The following is a 14,934-nucleotide window of genomic DNA, read 5'->3' on the forward strand; positions in this document are numbered from 1 at the left end:
ACCCAACTACACCTTTCACCCATTTACAAATAGATTTTACCCACATGCCAAAAACAGGACAGAGGCAAGAGTTTTTGTTGGTAATGGTGGATATGTTCAGCAGATGGGTGGAAGCATTTGTCACTAATAAAGAAGATGCGCAAACTGTAGTCAGAATTCTCACACAGGAGATAATACCTAGATGGGGATGTCCGCTGCAGATAAATTCTGATAACGGACCAGCTTTTGTGGCCAAGGTATGTCAAGATTTGGTAAAAGTACTTAAGATAGATTGGAAGTTTCATATTCCCTATCATCCTCAAAGTTCGGGTATAGTAGAAAGGATGAACAGGACGATTAAGGATAAGTTGAGGAAGGCCACTGGAGGAACCTATACCCACTGGAAGAAGATGTTACCTGCAATTCTAGCAGAGGTAAGAATGACACCTAATAAGACTACAGGGTTATCTCCTTTTGAAATATTAATGGGAAGACCGTTCCCCACTCCTTGGGCTAGACAGCCACTTATGTTAGAAAGAGGGGACCTTGACCTGGTACAACAAGAATATGTGAGAAAATTGATTCAAATTTTAGATAAGGTTGAAAGAAATGTTGCTCGCACCTCTCCTTTATTTTTCAGGAACCAACCCACCTTTTCCAAGTGGGAGATGTCATAGTGGTCCGCCAACTCGCTAAAGACAAGAAGCAAGTCTACCCCTTTGGACCACCTACTACGGTGATAGCGGTTACCAGAACGGCTGTTCTGGTGGAGAATTCCCAGTCCTGGATCCATGCTAGTCGAGTGAAGAAGGTGAACCAAACACCTGAGAAACATGAGATGGAAAAAGGAGGTGAAGTATGAGAGAAAAATCCTCGAAGAGTGGGTGAAGTAAGTGAAAAAGGCCCTGAAGATGAAATTTTTTACTGCCCCTCATGGTGTTTTGAAACTCTGGGTCCTATTGGGCACACTGACTGTGCTCTTTTTCCTGCCAGTATGGATCCTAACTAACTGTATTTATCACCCTGAGGACTTGGGCCTAATAAAAGGTATCTGTGGTCAAGGACTAGTTTTAAATGAGACCCAGATAACCAAAAGTGAAAGAAAGTCAAAAAGAAGTTTTGAAGAGAACAATCCTTTTTCAGGAAAAATGTTGATGATGCAGTTTAAATATGCTTATGCTCAAAAGTCAGGTTCTGATAAATGTTGGATATGTAGTAAGTTACATCCCAGCACATATGAAATTCCTCTTCTGGCAGCTCCAGTCAAAATATTTTTGTTAATAAAAGGGAATGTAAGTATTGGTTTGACCAATATTACTTCTAATGCCACCATATCTTTTCCAACTCTGGGAGTCACTCAACTCCCCGATTGGTGTTTTAGACTGGGGAATACTTCTCACAAGGGAAAGGGAATGTGCTCTCAGTCCATATTAAACATATCTGATCCTGGAAGGTGGGATGGAACTTCTTCTGTGAAACTCTGGCAAGTAAATGCTAAAACCCTGAATGAAAGTTTAGAAGGGATACAAGATAATGTGGGGAAAACTATGTTTGGAAAAGTTTTTATTTTACACTTGTTGTCACCCCTGAATTTCATTCTGCAATACAAAAATTGCCGATCTCCTTGGGAAACAATACCTATATCTGTTGTGGTAAGATCTGTTACCCTTGGATACCGAGTAATGTCCAGGGCTGGTGCTATGTAGCCCAATTAGTGCCAATTATGGCAGCTATAGACCAAAAGGAACACCAGGTAAAAGCCAGTACATACCCAAAATACCAACTAACTCTGAGACAGAGAAGGGAAACCAAACAAGAAAAGGTAGATCTATTCTCTACAGGGGATAAGGTTTGGTCATGGTTCCCTACTTACACTGGATGGGGAATAACACTCATGAACAAAATAAATAATTACACAAACATTATTGATGACATACTGGAGAGGAACTCTAAGGACATAGGGTTGCTAAATACTGAGACCAGAGCTATTAGAAAACAGCTGGAGATGCAAGAATTAGCTATTGAAAGTATGAGTGCTGCTCTGACAGGTTTGTGTGAGATGACAGAGGATTATGAATGTTGTACTTGGATATATAATACCACAATGACTGTTCCAGATTATTATGAAATAATAAAGCAACACAGGGAACAGGTAGATGGTTTGATGGAAGAAGCTAGAGCTATAGGAAAAGATGGATGGACTCCTTTTGATTGGTTAGGATCAGGATTTGGTTCCATCTTTTCATGGATGAAAGGTATCGCTGTAAGCATAGTCATGATATTGTTTTTTGTTTTATCTTTATATCTATGTTTTAAATGCTCATTTTATTGCATTGCTAGAGCTACAAAGCTGCAAAATGCAAATGAAGGTTATCTAGCTATGTACAGAAAGATGAATGAAGTAAAGAATTGAGATCATGTTCATGATCTTAGAGGGGATTGAAAGAATCTAGATAACTTCCATTTTGTATTATGTACGCCATTTTAAGTATTAAGTATTAAGTTAGTTTTTTGTAGAGATATTAGAAGTTTAATGAAACTGTTTTCAGTTGTTCAAGGATGTATCAACAGAAGCTAACACGACCCTGACAATGTTTTTGTCTGTCTGTTTTCTCTAAAAGTTAGACAAAACAATTTGTACCAAGAAATGTATATGTCATGTTTCATGTAGTTAGCTCATGATGGAAAGTTACAAGTTACAGTTTTGAAACTCGCTCCCCCCTCCCTTATTATTTTCTGTATCCTATATAATTTTATTAATGTCTAATAAACTTTGAACATCTCTGAACATAAGCTGTCATGATTTCCGTGTTCAAGGGGTGTTCCCAGAATTCTGCTGATAAACCAGGAATCTCTCCACAGACCGGGGGTCTCTGAGGGGAAAAGAAAATCATTCCTTTCACTCACCGCTGGCTATCCCCGCTTCAGTCGATCCTGAATACGGCTGCCAGACTCATTCACTTTTCCAACCGCTCCGTTTCCGCCACTTCCCTCTGCCAATCTCTCCACTGGCTTCCGATTGCGCAACGGATCAAATTCAAAATCCTAACACTGACATACAAAGCCATCCACCATACTGCCCCGAACTACATCACCGACCTAATATCCAAGTACCACCCAGCCCGCACACTCCGCTCCTCACAAGACCTCCTTCTCTTTAGTTCCCTGGTCTCCTCCCATGCCCGCCTCCAGGACTTCTCCAGGGTGTCACCCATCCTCTGGAACTCCCTGCCCCAACCCATCAGATTATCACCTACTCTCCTCTCCTTTAGGCGCACCCTAAAAACCCACCTCTTCAGGGTAGCCTGCCCCACACCCTGCTAACTTGCCTACCTCCTCCACTCTTCCTACCACTCCATCCCCCACAGCTTTCTCCTCCTGTGCCACCATTCCCTCCCTCCTAGATTGTAAGCTCGAAAGAGCAGGGCCCTCGATCCCCTCATGTTTTGCATTGTATTGGTATTGTTCTGTCACATGTTCTGTCCCCCTTTGTAATGTACAGCACTGAGCGAACTATTGGCGCTTTATAAATACTGTATAATAATAATAATAATTTAATAAAGGCAAATAGATTATACACTTTGGAAGTGAAGTTACTCCAGAGCTTAGTAAATGAGATAAAGCTTCATTCTGTAAAGAACAATCACATGCAAGGACAATAAATTTACTAAGCTCTGGAGCAATTGGACTTGCAATGTGCACAGTCTGTGTGCCTTTAGTAAATAAACCCATTTATATCCAATTTTTGGTAAAAAGTAAAAAATGGGGTTGTGTTAAGAATATGAATATGATTGCAAAAAATATTTTTACCCAAATTCTCCATAGGCAACACTTTTTAAATTTTTTAAAATCTATTTAACTTTATTGCTATTACAAAGGTGCTAACAAGCCTTCTAAGGCAGTGGTTCTCAACCTTTCTAATGCCGCGACCCCTTAATACAGTTCCTCATGTTGTGGTGACCCCCAACCATAAAATTATTTTCGTTGCTACTTCATAACTGTAATTTTGCAGTGGGAGGAATAGTGCCTCATCATTGGTGTCAGTGGGAGGAATAGTGCCCCATCATTGGTATCAGTGGGAGGAATAGTGCCACGTCATTGGTGTCAGTGGGAGGAATAGTGCCCCATCATTGATATCAGTGGGAGGAATAGTGCCCCATCACTGATGTCAATGGGAGGAATAGTGCCCCATCATTGGTATCAGTGGTAGGAATAGTGCCCCATCATTGGTGCCAGTGGTAGGAATAGTGCCCCATCATAGGTGTCAGTGGGGGGAATAGTGCCCCATCATTGGTGTCAGTGGGAGGAATAGTGCCCCATCATTGGTGTCAGTGGGGGGAATACGGCCCCATTATTGGTGTCAGTGGGAGGAATAGTGCCCCATCATTGGTGTCAGTGGGAGGAATAGTGCCCCATCATTGGTATCAGTGGGAGGAATAGTGCCCCCATCATTGGTGTCAGTGGGAGGAATAGTGCCCCATCGTTGGCATCAGGGGGAGCAATAGTGCCCCAACATTGGTGTCAGTGGGAGGAATAGTGCCCCATCGTTGGTATCGGAGGGAAGTATAGTGCCCCATCGTTGGTGTCAGTGGGAGGAATAGTGCCCCATCGTTGGTGTCAGTGGGGGGAATACGGCCCCATTATTGGTGTCAGTGGGAGGAATAGTGCCCCATCATTGGTGTCAGTGGGAGGAATAGTGCCCCATCATTGGTATCAGTGGGAGGAATAGTGCCCCCATCATTGGTGTCAGTGGGAGGAATAGTGCCCCATCGTTGGCATCAGGGGGAGCAATAGTGCCCCAACATTGGTGTCAGTGGGAGGAATAGTGCCCCATCGTTGGTATCAGAGGGAAGTATAGTGCCCCATCGTTGGTGTCAGTGGGAGGAATATTGCCCCATCGTTGGTGTCAGTGGGAGGAATAGTGCCCCATCGTTGGTGTCAGTGGGAGGAATAGTGCCCCATCGTTGGTGTCAGTGGGGGGAGGAATAGTGCCCCATCGTTGGTAATAGTGACACCAATGATTGGGCACTATTCCTCCCACTGACACCAATGATACTTACCTTGCTGACCCCTGCTCCAGCCTGGGCTCGCTCGCTCCCTCCCTCTCCCATGGTACAAACACTTACCGGTCAGATGGCTTCCTTCTCCGGCCGCTTTCCTCCTCTTCACTCGCTCGTGCTTCGCGGTGCCGCTCGGCTTCTCCTTTCCAAGCTCCACCTCCTCGCCGGTGATTGGCCGCCTGTGTGCCTCTCTTGAGCTACAGTTCCGGCGGCCAATCACCGACGAGGAAGGATTGATCCCGGGGGTGTGTCCAGATGACAGGGACGGCATGTCATCCCGCCCACACCTGCAGACGGATCAAGGAGCGGTGTCTCGGTTCCTAAGGCCATCGGAAATATGTGTTTTCCGATGGTCTTAGGCGACCCCTGGGAAAGTGTCGTTCGACCCCCAAAGGGGTCGCGACCCCCAGGTTGAGAACCGCTGTTCTAAGGGATAGCATAGGCAGCTTTGAACCTGAAGTGATGTCATACATCATACATGGGGTGTTGTATACATCCTCACAGCCCCTGTAAAAGTGGTTGGGCGTCTCTAGAGCCACCTGGACTACCCTTACCTGAAAGATCTTCACTGGCTCTAAAAATCTATGCCAAACTCATGGCTGCAGCAGCAAGCTTACTTTTGAATATCAGGATGTTTATAAACATACAGTTAGGTCCATATATATTTGGACACAGACACAATTGTAGTATTTTCAGGTATTGACCAAAACATATTCAAACTTTAGTTATATAATGGATATGGGCTTAAAGTGCACATTCTCAGGTTTAATTTGAGGGAGGGTTTAGGAATTACAGCTCATAAGAGTAGCCATCCCCCCTTTTTCAAGGGACCAAAAGTAAATGGACAATTGAATATAATCTTAAATAAAATGTTCATTTTTAATATTTTGTTGAGAATCCTTACCGGCAATGACTGCCTGAAGTCTTGAACCCATGGACATTACCAAAGACTGGGTTTCCTCCTCTCTGGTGCTTTGCCAGGATCTAGCTGCAGCTGTCTTCAGTTGTTCTTTGTTTGCGGTTCTTTCTGCCTTTAGTTTTGTCTTCAGCAAGTGAAATGCATGCTCAATTCGGTTGAGATCAGGTAATTGACTTGGCCATTGCAGAATATTCCACTTCTTTTCCTTCAAAAGCTCCTGGGTTGCTTTTGCAGTGTGTTTTAGATCATTGTCCATCTGTACTGTGAAGCGCTGTCCAATCAATTTTGCTGTATTTGGCTGAATCTGGGCTAGCTGTATATCTCTAAACACTGCAGAAATCATCTGGCTGCTTCTGTCTTCGGTCACATCATCAATAAACACCAATGACCCAGTGCCACTGGAAGCCATGCATGCCCTTGCCATCACACTGCCTCCACCATATTTTACAGATGACTTTCTGTATTTTGAATCCTGAGCTGTTCCAAGCAGGGGTGGACTGACAACTCATGGGGCCCCCGAGCAATAAGGGATCATGGGGCCCCTGTGTCCTTGCCCACACTCAAACCACACCCAAAAAAGCCTATGAAAGGTACCAGGGGCATCTCATGGGGCCCCCTACTGATTCCGGGCCCTCGGGCAGTGCCTGATTTTCCAAATGATCAGTCCGCCCCTGGTTCCAAGCCTTCTACACACTTTTTTCTTCCCGTCATTCTTGTACAGATTAATCTTAGTTTCATCTGTCCAAAGAATGCTTTTCCAGAACTGGTCTGGCTTTGTTAGATGTTTTTTGGCAAAGTCTAATCTGGCTTTTCTATTCTTTATGCTTATGAATGGTTTAAACCAGTGGTTCTTAACCTTTTTGGAGGTACTGAACCCCACCAGTTTCATATGCGCATTCACCGAACCCTTCTTAATTGGAAAAATAAAATATGATTTTTAAAATTCAAAACATAGGTATATATTTATACATAGGTGCACAAAATGAACAAAACCATTAAGAACAAAGAACAAAACCATTAAAACATGATTTTCACACAAAAACAAAATAATGAATATTTACCGCAAATCAGTGTGACTTCTGCTGTTGTCTTTCAGAGGCCAGTTCAGAAATGCGTGGCATTACCTTGGCAAGTGCCACTCTCATGTCATTTTCGCAACAAAGTCTGTTCCTTTTCTTCGTCTTTATGTCCAGCATCCTCGAAAAGGATTGCTCGCAAAGATATGTTGTAACAAACGGTATGAAAATTCATCCCCCATAGTAATTCATCCCCCATATAGTAATTCATCCCCCATATAGTAATTCATCCCCCATATAGTAATTCATCCCCCATAGTAATTCATCCCCCATATAGTAATTCATCCCCCATATAGTAATTCATCCCCCATAGTAATTCATCCCCCATATAGTAATTCATCCCCCATATAGTAATTCATCCCCCATAGTAATTCATCCCTCAGAGTAATTCATCCCCCATATAGTAATTCATCCCCCATAGTAATTCATCCCCCATATAGTAATTCATCCCCCCTATAGTAATTCCTTCCCCATATAGTAATTCATCCCCCATATAGTAATTCATCCCCCATAGTAATTCATCCCCCATATAGTAATTCATCCCCCATATAGTAATACATCCCACATATAGTAATACATCCCCCATATAGTAATTCATCCCCCATATAATAATTCATCCCCCATATAGTAATTCATCCCCCATAGTAATACATCCCCCATATAGTAATTCATCCCCCATATAGTAATTCATCCCCCATATAGTAATTCATCCCCCATATAGTAATACATCCCCCATATAATAATTCATCCCCCATATAGTAATTCATCCCCCATATAGTAATTCATTCCCCATAGTAATTCATCCCCCCTATAGTAATTCATTCCCCATATTAATTCATCCCCCATATTAAGTCCCCCCTGTGTCAATTCACTTACCTTTGCTCCGCGCGTTCCTCTCGCTGTATTCCCGCGCCGTTCCGGTCTTCAGGGCGGACTGTGAGAGGAGCCTAGCTCCTCTCACGTTCGTCACGCTGCCCCGCCTACACACATCCTGACAGCCAATCACTGGCTATCAGGATGTGAGTGGCAGCGAGACTGGCCAATCATTGCATTTGAGTCCCTGCCGCCCGAGAGGAGGGAGGGGAGCGGGCGCCCGGCACACAAGAGCCGCGGCTTGCCGACCACTGGGCATGTCATCATAAATCATGAGTCGGGTGTGGGTCACCTCCGCCGAACCCCCGAGACTGACTCACCGAACCCCTGGGGTTCGATCGAACCCAGGTTAAGAACCACTGGTTTAAACCTTGTGGTGAACCCTCTGTATTTGCTCTCATGAAATCTTCTCTTAATTGTAGACTTTGATCATATGATCATCCACCACTGTTGTCTTTCGTGGACATCCATGCCTTTTATGTTGCTGAGCTCACCAGTGCGTTTTTCTTTCCTCAGACTGTACCAAGCTGTTGATTTGGCCACTCCTAATGTTGCTGCTATCTCTCTGATGGATTTGTTTAATTTTTGAAGCCTTACAATGGACTGTTTCACTTGCTCCTTTGAACGCATGATGTAGGTTCACAGCAACAGATTCCAACTGCAAATACCACACTTAGAATCAACTCCAGACCTTTTACCTGCTTAACTGATGAATAAATAACGAAGGAGTAGCCCACACCTGGCCATGAAACAGCTTTTGATTCAATTGTCCAATTACTTTTGGTCCCTTGAAAAAAGGGGGGGTATCTACTCTTAAGAGCTGTAATTCCAAAACCCTTCCTCCAATTTGGTAAATACCTGAAAAAACTAAAATTGTGCCTGTGTCCAAATATATATATGGACCTAACTGTACCTTGGTAGACAAGGGGTTAAGCAAGTTTTTATTGCTGTGTTATTTTTTATCGATATTTCACCTCATTTTCTGTCTTGCTGACAAATATCACTGGGACAGGAAGTTAGAAGAAATCTCACTGCAAACAGTAATACCATGACATAGGTTTTCATCCTTCTGCCTTTGTTTGGAGGAACTTTATTTCCTGTCCTGGAAATCTCCCCAACATCAGTCCAACATGGGTACAAACAGAAACAGAAAAACTCTATACACATTGTGGAATTCCTACTCTGTATCCAAAACACAGAAAATCACATTTTAGATTAGAGTTACACGTCACATAGTGAAATACATCATAATATGAGTCAGATTGAAATCCAGATGAAGAATTGAAGATGTGAGTCTATTCTTAATTCAGTCCTACCGCCAACCCTGTTACTTATAGTGAAAACTATTTTTAATGTCAATATATTTCTAGGCTGACAATTGACATAAATTGCTGAAGGCTGGATTTACTGAGGCAAGGGAAGTATAAATATTACAAATATTGATTATTAGCACATGCAAGGAAAAAGAGAGAGGTTTGTGAATACACGGTGAAATATTAATATTCGGGGAGTATTACTACTACTAGCTCACACCATTAATATTTACAGTGCTCAGCATAAATTAGTACACCCCAACAGATTTGCCAGAAAAACTTTCCTTTTAGAATTAACATTTTTTATGGGAAGCTACACTATAAAATACTCACACAAATGTGGGCCATTGATTTCAAACAAGATTTGTTAATTTGCAAACTCAAAAAAGTATTTGTCTTAACAAATTCATTCAAGACCATGTTACAAAAATGAATACACCCCAATGAAAGTCTTAGAAGCAAAGATACATTTTAGACAACAAAATCCTTATTAACAAGAATTCAACTACAGGTGAGTCTAATTATTCACTAAGCAAATGTCCAGGAGACAGTTGATTATAAAAGGGCGTTACTTAACAAAGAAAACCCTTTCCCATTTCATGATGTCAGCAATGGCACCACATGGAAGAGAAATGTCACAAGGCCTGAGAAAGAAAATAATTTCTTAACACAAGAAAGGTGAAGGCTACAAGAAGATCAGCAAAACTTTACTTAGAAGAATACTGTAGCAAAAGTGATACAAAAATGTACCGAAGATGAAACTTCAACCATCTCGCAGAGTTGTCCAGGCCGTCCACGGAATTTAACACCTGTATGGGAGCATCTTCTGATGAGAAGGGTTGAAGAAAATCATCATGCAAGTTCACTGCAGTTAGCTAAAGAAGTAGAAAGCCAAAGTGGGGTGATTGTTTCCCGTGACACAACCCTGCAGAGGAATAGCATGCATCGTGCTCTCCACGATGGAAGCCTCTTGTAAAGCCTATGCACAAAAAGGTTTGTCTAGAATTTGCCAGGGCTCATGCTGAAAAAGAGACTACTGAAACTCTGTACTCTGGAGTTGTTGAGACCAAGATAAATGATTTTGGAACTGATGACTTCAAAACTGTATGGCATCTCAAAGGTGAGGAGTATAAAGAAAAATGCATGGTGCCTACAGTGAAACATGGTGGTGTCAGTGTCCTTCTGTGGGGCTGCATGAGTGCTCCTGGTGTCGGGGAGCTGCATTTCATTGATGGTATCATGAATTCACAGATGTACTGCTCTATATTGAAAGAGATTATGCAACCATCACTCCATGCACTTGGTTGTTGTGCACTTTTCCAACATGACAATGATCCAAGACATACATCTAAGGCCACTGTCGCATTTCTGAAGAAAATAGGGTGAAAGTGATTCAATGGCCAAGTATATCTCCTGATTTGAACCCAATCGAACACCTATGGGGAATTCTGAAGAGACAAGTTGAGCATCACTCTGCATCCAGCATCTAGGCTCTAAAGAGGTCATTCTTGAAGAATGGAAAAAGATAGATGTTGCAGTATGTCACCAACTTGTTCATTCCATGCCGAGAAGACTTGGTGCTGTCTTTACAAGTCATGGTGGTCATGCAAAATACTAGATGTAGTAGTTTTTGTTGTGGGGTGTATTCATTTTTGCATCAACTAATTTCAGTAAAACTGAAGATTTTGTAATCTAAGTTATATTATTGATATTTCTTTCATGCAATAAGCTAAACAAATGTTCTATAACATTCAGTTTTGTCAAAATTTTGGAAATTGTTCTTGTGTTCATTGAGATATTGATTAATATCTTAATTTTCAAGAGGGGTGTACTCATTTATGCAGAGCACTGTATTTCTGTGATTTTTTTCTAGACATGCAGGACAGTTATATGGAAAACACTTGATGTACTGGAAGAGGGATACATTATGTACTGACTGCTTACCTCATCAGCATCTTCTTGTATATCCATTTGAGAGACAGACAACTTCCTCCGTCCTTTCTGAAATAATTAAACGCAGTTACCTCTTATACATACACTCTGGAAAAATATTTTGTTTTTACAAGCCAGCAAAAGCCAAATACCTAAATAAAACCAGGCATTCTGATCTAGTAAAGCTGAATTCCAGGTCTGGATTTTTTGGCATAGATACATTGGTCTAGCTTGGACCTATGTAACTATACATATTCCTGTGAAATCAGAGAATCACTGTAGTAGGCGCTGCTTCTACACTGATCCTCTCTTTTTTCTGGATCCTGTGCCAAGCAGCTGCATAGGAAATGGACGAGGTGGAGAGATGGGATGGTGATGTCACAGCCTCCAACTCATCTAATCACATATTGCCTTGCATTCATTGAGAAAAATGCAAGGTGTTCTTTGAATGGCACCTATGTAGGAAGAGTGGCCCCCTGTGATTACTATGCAGCAGAGTAGCTACTCCAATGAATGCAAGGATCACAGGAGTAGTGGTGGCTACTACAGTGACTATCAACTTCCAGGGGGATTGTATATGGAATATGCATACTTACATTGGCCCAAGTTGGACCAATAATGCAAATAAAAAAAGAGAACCTTGACTTCAGCTTTTACTGCTGGTGTATCCAGTGCCTGACATGGATATCCTACAGGTTACCTGTACTGGTAGACTGCCTCTTATCTCCAGGTATAAAAGGGGAACCTGTCATGAGAAAAATAGATAGATAGGCTGACCTTTTTATTCATGATGGTACTTTGGCTTCAATACTTTGATTCACTGACCCAGAAAACATGCAGAGATTAAGAAATGTTTTCTGTTCTTTGACTTTCATTTTCTGTGAGCTTGCTCAGGATTAGAGATGAGTTAAGATTCAGGCCGAACTCGATTCTTTCCAAACCTGTGGGAAACCCATGGGAGGCAGGCTGCTTGTCACGTACCTGATGGGAGACCGAATTGACGAGGTCGGCCTCACTTGTGTCACTAATCCTGAGCCCGCTGAGGTTGGAACAGAGGGCATCTAAGGACCAGGGGGACAAGAGCGCCAGGGTTTTGCTTGCGCCTCTTGCAGATGATGACTTTGGTAAGCAGGATATCCACTGATTCGGATACTGTAGAAATAGACCAAGCTGGTACAGTGGATTGTCAGATGCACAGCAGAGCCAGGTTTGCAGCCAGGACACAGGACTGGAGTGGAGTCGTAGGATAGCCAGGGTCATAACAGTTGGGCAGCGCGGAACAGGATCAGGAAGAGAATGCCAAAGTCAGGAACAGAGCCGAAGTCAGGAACCGGGGGGGGGCAGAAGAGAACTCAGAGTCGGGTCAGGAACAAGCCGGGTCAGCACCAAAGGAATCGCACAGGAAACAAGCCGGACACTGGGGAAGCTGAAGACCAGTCAGCACTGAATCAGCACAGAAATGCTCTTTAAATAGCCCGCCCAGCGCCGACAGGCGCGCCTGGGTCCTAGTGCCTGCCCGATGTTGTCATTGGTGACAGGCATGCCTGGGTCCTAGCGCCCGCCTGCCTGTATGCCTTGTCAGGATCCTGCACATGTGGCGATCTTCTTGTTCCCTGATATTGCCCCCCCCATGGGCAGCCTCCGGAAGCCCACTAGGGCTCGTTTCTCAGGATGATGACGGAGGTAGGCTTGAAGTATCCGTGGGGTATGGACATTAGTGGACGGTTCCCAGGAGTTATCCTCAGGTCCATATCCCTTCCATTTGATGAGGAACTGGGTCTGTCTGCCCCTCTTCCTACAGTTCAAGATAGCCTCCACTTCGTATTCTTCATTTCCATCCACCAACAGTGGAGCAGGTGCCTCAGAATTCCGGTTGGGGAACCCACTTGGGATGTGTGGTTTCAGTAAAGAACAATGAAATACCGGGTGGATCTTTAGATTAGCTGGTAGTTCCAATTCAAATGCTACAGGGTTAACCCTTCTCTTGACAGAAAATTGGCCCAGGTATCTCGGACCCAGCTTTTTTGATGGACAATTTAATTTCAGATTAGCCGTGGACAGCCAGACTTTATCCCCTTGTTTTAGTTTCAAGTTGCCCCTTCTTTTTCTATCAAAACATTTTTTGTTACTCTCTTTAGCCTCAGAAATCGTTTTTTGTGATATTTTGCCATTCCTCCTGAGGAACTCCATCCTTTCTTCTACAGCCGGGACAGCGGCCTCCACTGGTATTTCTGGAAGAAAGGAGGGGTGGTATCCGTAATTAGAGTAAAAGGGGGATTGTTTGGTGGTGGAATGTATGGCGTTATTATATGCGAACTCCGCTAAAGGAAGGAGTGATGCCCAGTCATCCTGTGAGTACGAGGAGAAGCATCGGAGGTATTGCTCCAGCGTTTGATTTGTCCTCTCCGTTTGTCCATTTGTTTGAGGATGATAAGCAGAGGAGAAGCGTAACTCGATCTCTAATGCCTCACACAGAGCCTTCCAAAAATTAGACGTAAATTGTACCCCTCGATCCGACACAATATTTAAGGGAACACCATGTAGCCTTACAATTTCCTTGATGAAAGCGGAAGCTGTTTCTGTAGCGGAAGGAGTCCCTTTCAAGGGATTGAAGTGGGCCATCTTGGACAAGCGGTCAACTACTACTAAAATAGTGGTGAATTCCTCAGATGGGGGGAGTTCCACAATAATCCATAGAGATCATGCTCCAAAGTTTTTCTGGTACAGGCAGGGATTCCAGCAGGCCCCAAGTCTTGGCTCTATCCGACTTATTCCTCAGACAGACTGTGCACGATTTTACATAGTCCTGGCAATCCTTTGCTGCGTTAGGCTACCAAAAAGAGCGAAAGACTAACTCAGATGTTTTGCGAATCCCAAAGTGACCTGCTAAGGGATGGTCGTGACATCTCTGGAAAATAAGTGCTCGAAGTCCTTCAGGCACAAAGATCTGTCCCTTGTGGAAGTACAGGCCATCCTTAAATTGTAGATGCATATTTACAGGAGGTGGGAGATTGTCCATGGCTTCTTTTATCTGAGTTACGAGATCCGTTTGCAGAAGTAGAAAGTTCTTGGCTGGCAAGATCGTATTGGGTTCAGACTGAACAACTGGGTCAGGAAACATGCGGGAGAGTGCATCAGGTTTACCATTCTTTGCTCCCGGACGGTAGGTCAGATGGAAGACGAAGCGTGAGAAAAATAGTGCCCACCTAGCTTGTCGTGGTCTGAGTCGTTTTGCGGTTCTCAGGTACTCTAGATTCTTGTGGTCAGTAAAGATGAGAATAGGATGGGCTGCTTCCTCTAGTAAATTGCGCCATTCTTCTAATGCTGCTTTGATTGCTAGTAATTCCCTGTCTCCCACATCATAATTTCTCTCAGAGACATTCAATTTCCGGGAGAAGAAAGCAACAGGGTGCAGAAGGGATTTGGGCCCCTGCCTTTGTGACAAGATGGCTCCTACCGCGTTTTCTGAAGCATCAACTTCAAGGATGAAGGCTAGGGCAGGGCCAGGGTGTTTCAGGATGGGTGCAGTTGTGAACATGATCTTTAGCTGCTCAAAGGCTGTTTGGGCCTCAGGAGTCCTTTTGAAGGGCACATGTTGCCTGGTGAGCTGTGTCACTGGTGCTAGGATTCCAGAGACGTCCTTGATAAACTTCCTATAGAAGTTCGCGAAGCCTATAAAGAGCTCTGCAGCTTTCCTATCTTCAGGGACGGGCCATTCCAAGATGACGGACACCTTCTGAGGGTCCATGGAGATGCCTTCCGGAGTGATCACCAGCCCGAAA

The 14,934-nt window shown here is 43.5% G+C and overlaps 1 protein-coding gene across 1 annotated transcript in view; it reads right to left on the reverse strand.

Annotated features, from left to right (window-relative positions):
- Window positions 1-14,934, reverse strand: part of KIAA2012 (KIAA2012 ortholog) — a 276,256-nt gene that overhangs the window by 73,188 nt on the left and 188,134 nt on the right. Inside the window, exon 14 of the mRNA XM_089670508.1 lies at window positions 11,165-11,221. Coding sequence (XP_089526634.1) covers window positions 11,165-11,221 — 57 coding nt within the window. The remainder of the gene's footprint in view (window positions 1-11,164; window positions 11,222-14,934) is intronic.

Source organism: Staurois parvus, unplaced genomic scaffold, assembly GCF_062004578.1.
Source record: "Staurois parvus isolate SC_StPar_1 unplaced genomic scaffold, SC_StPar_1.0 ptg000011l, whole genome shotgun sequence".
In the NCBI taxonomy this organism is placed as follows: domain Eukaryota; kingdom Metazoa; phylum Chordata; class Amphibia; order Anura; family Ranidae; genus Staurois; species Staurois parvus.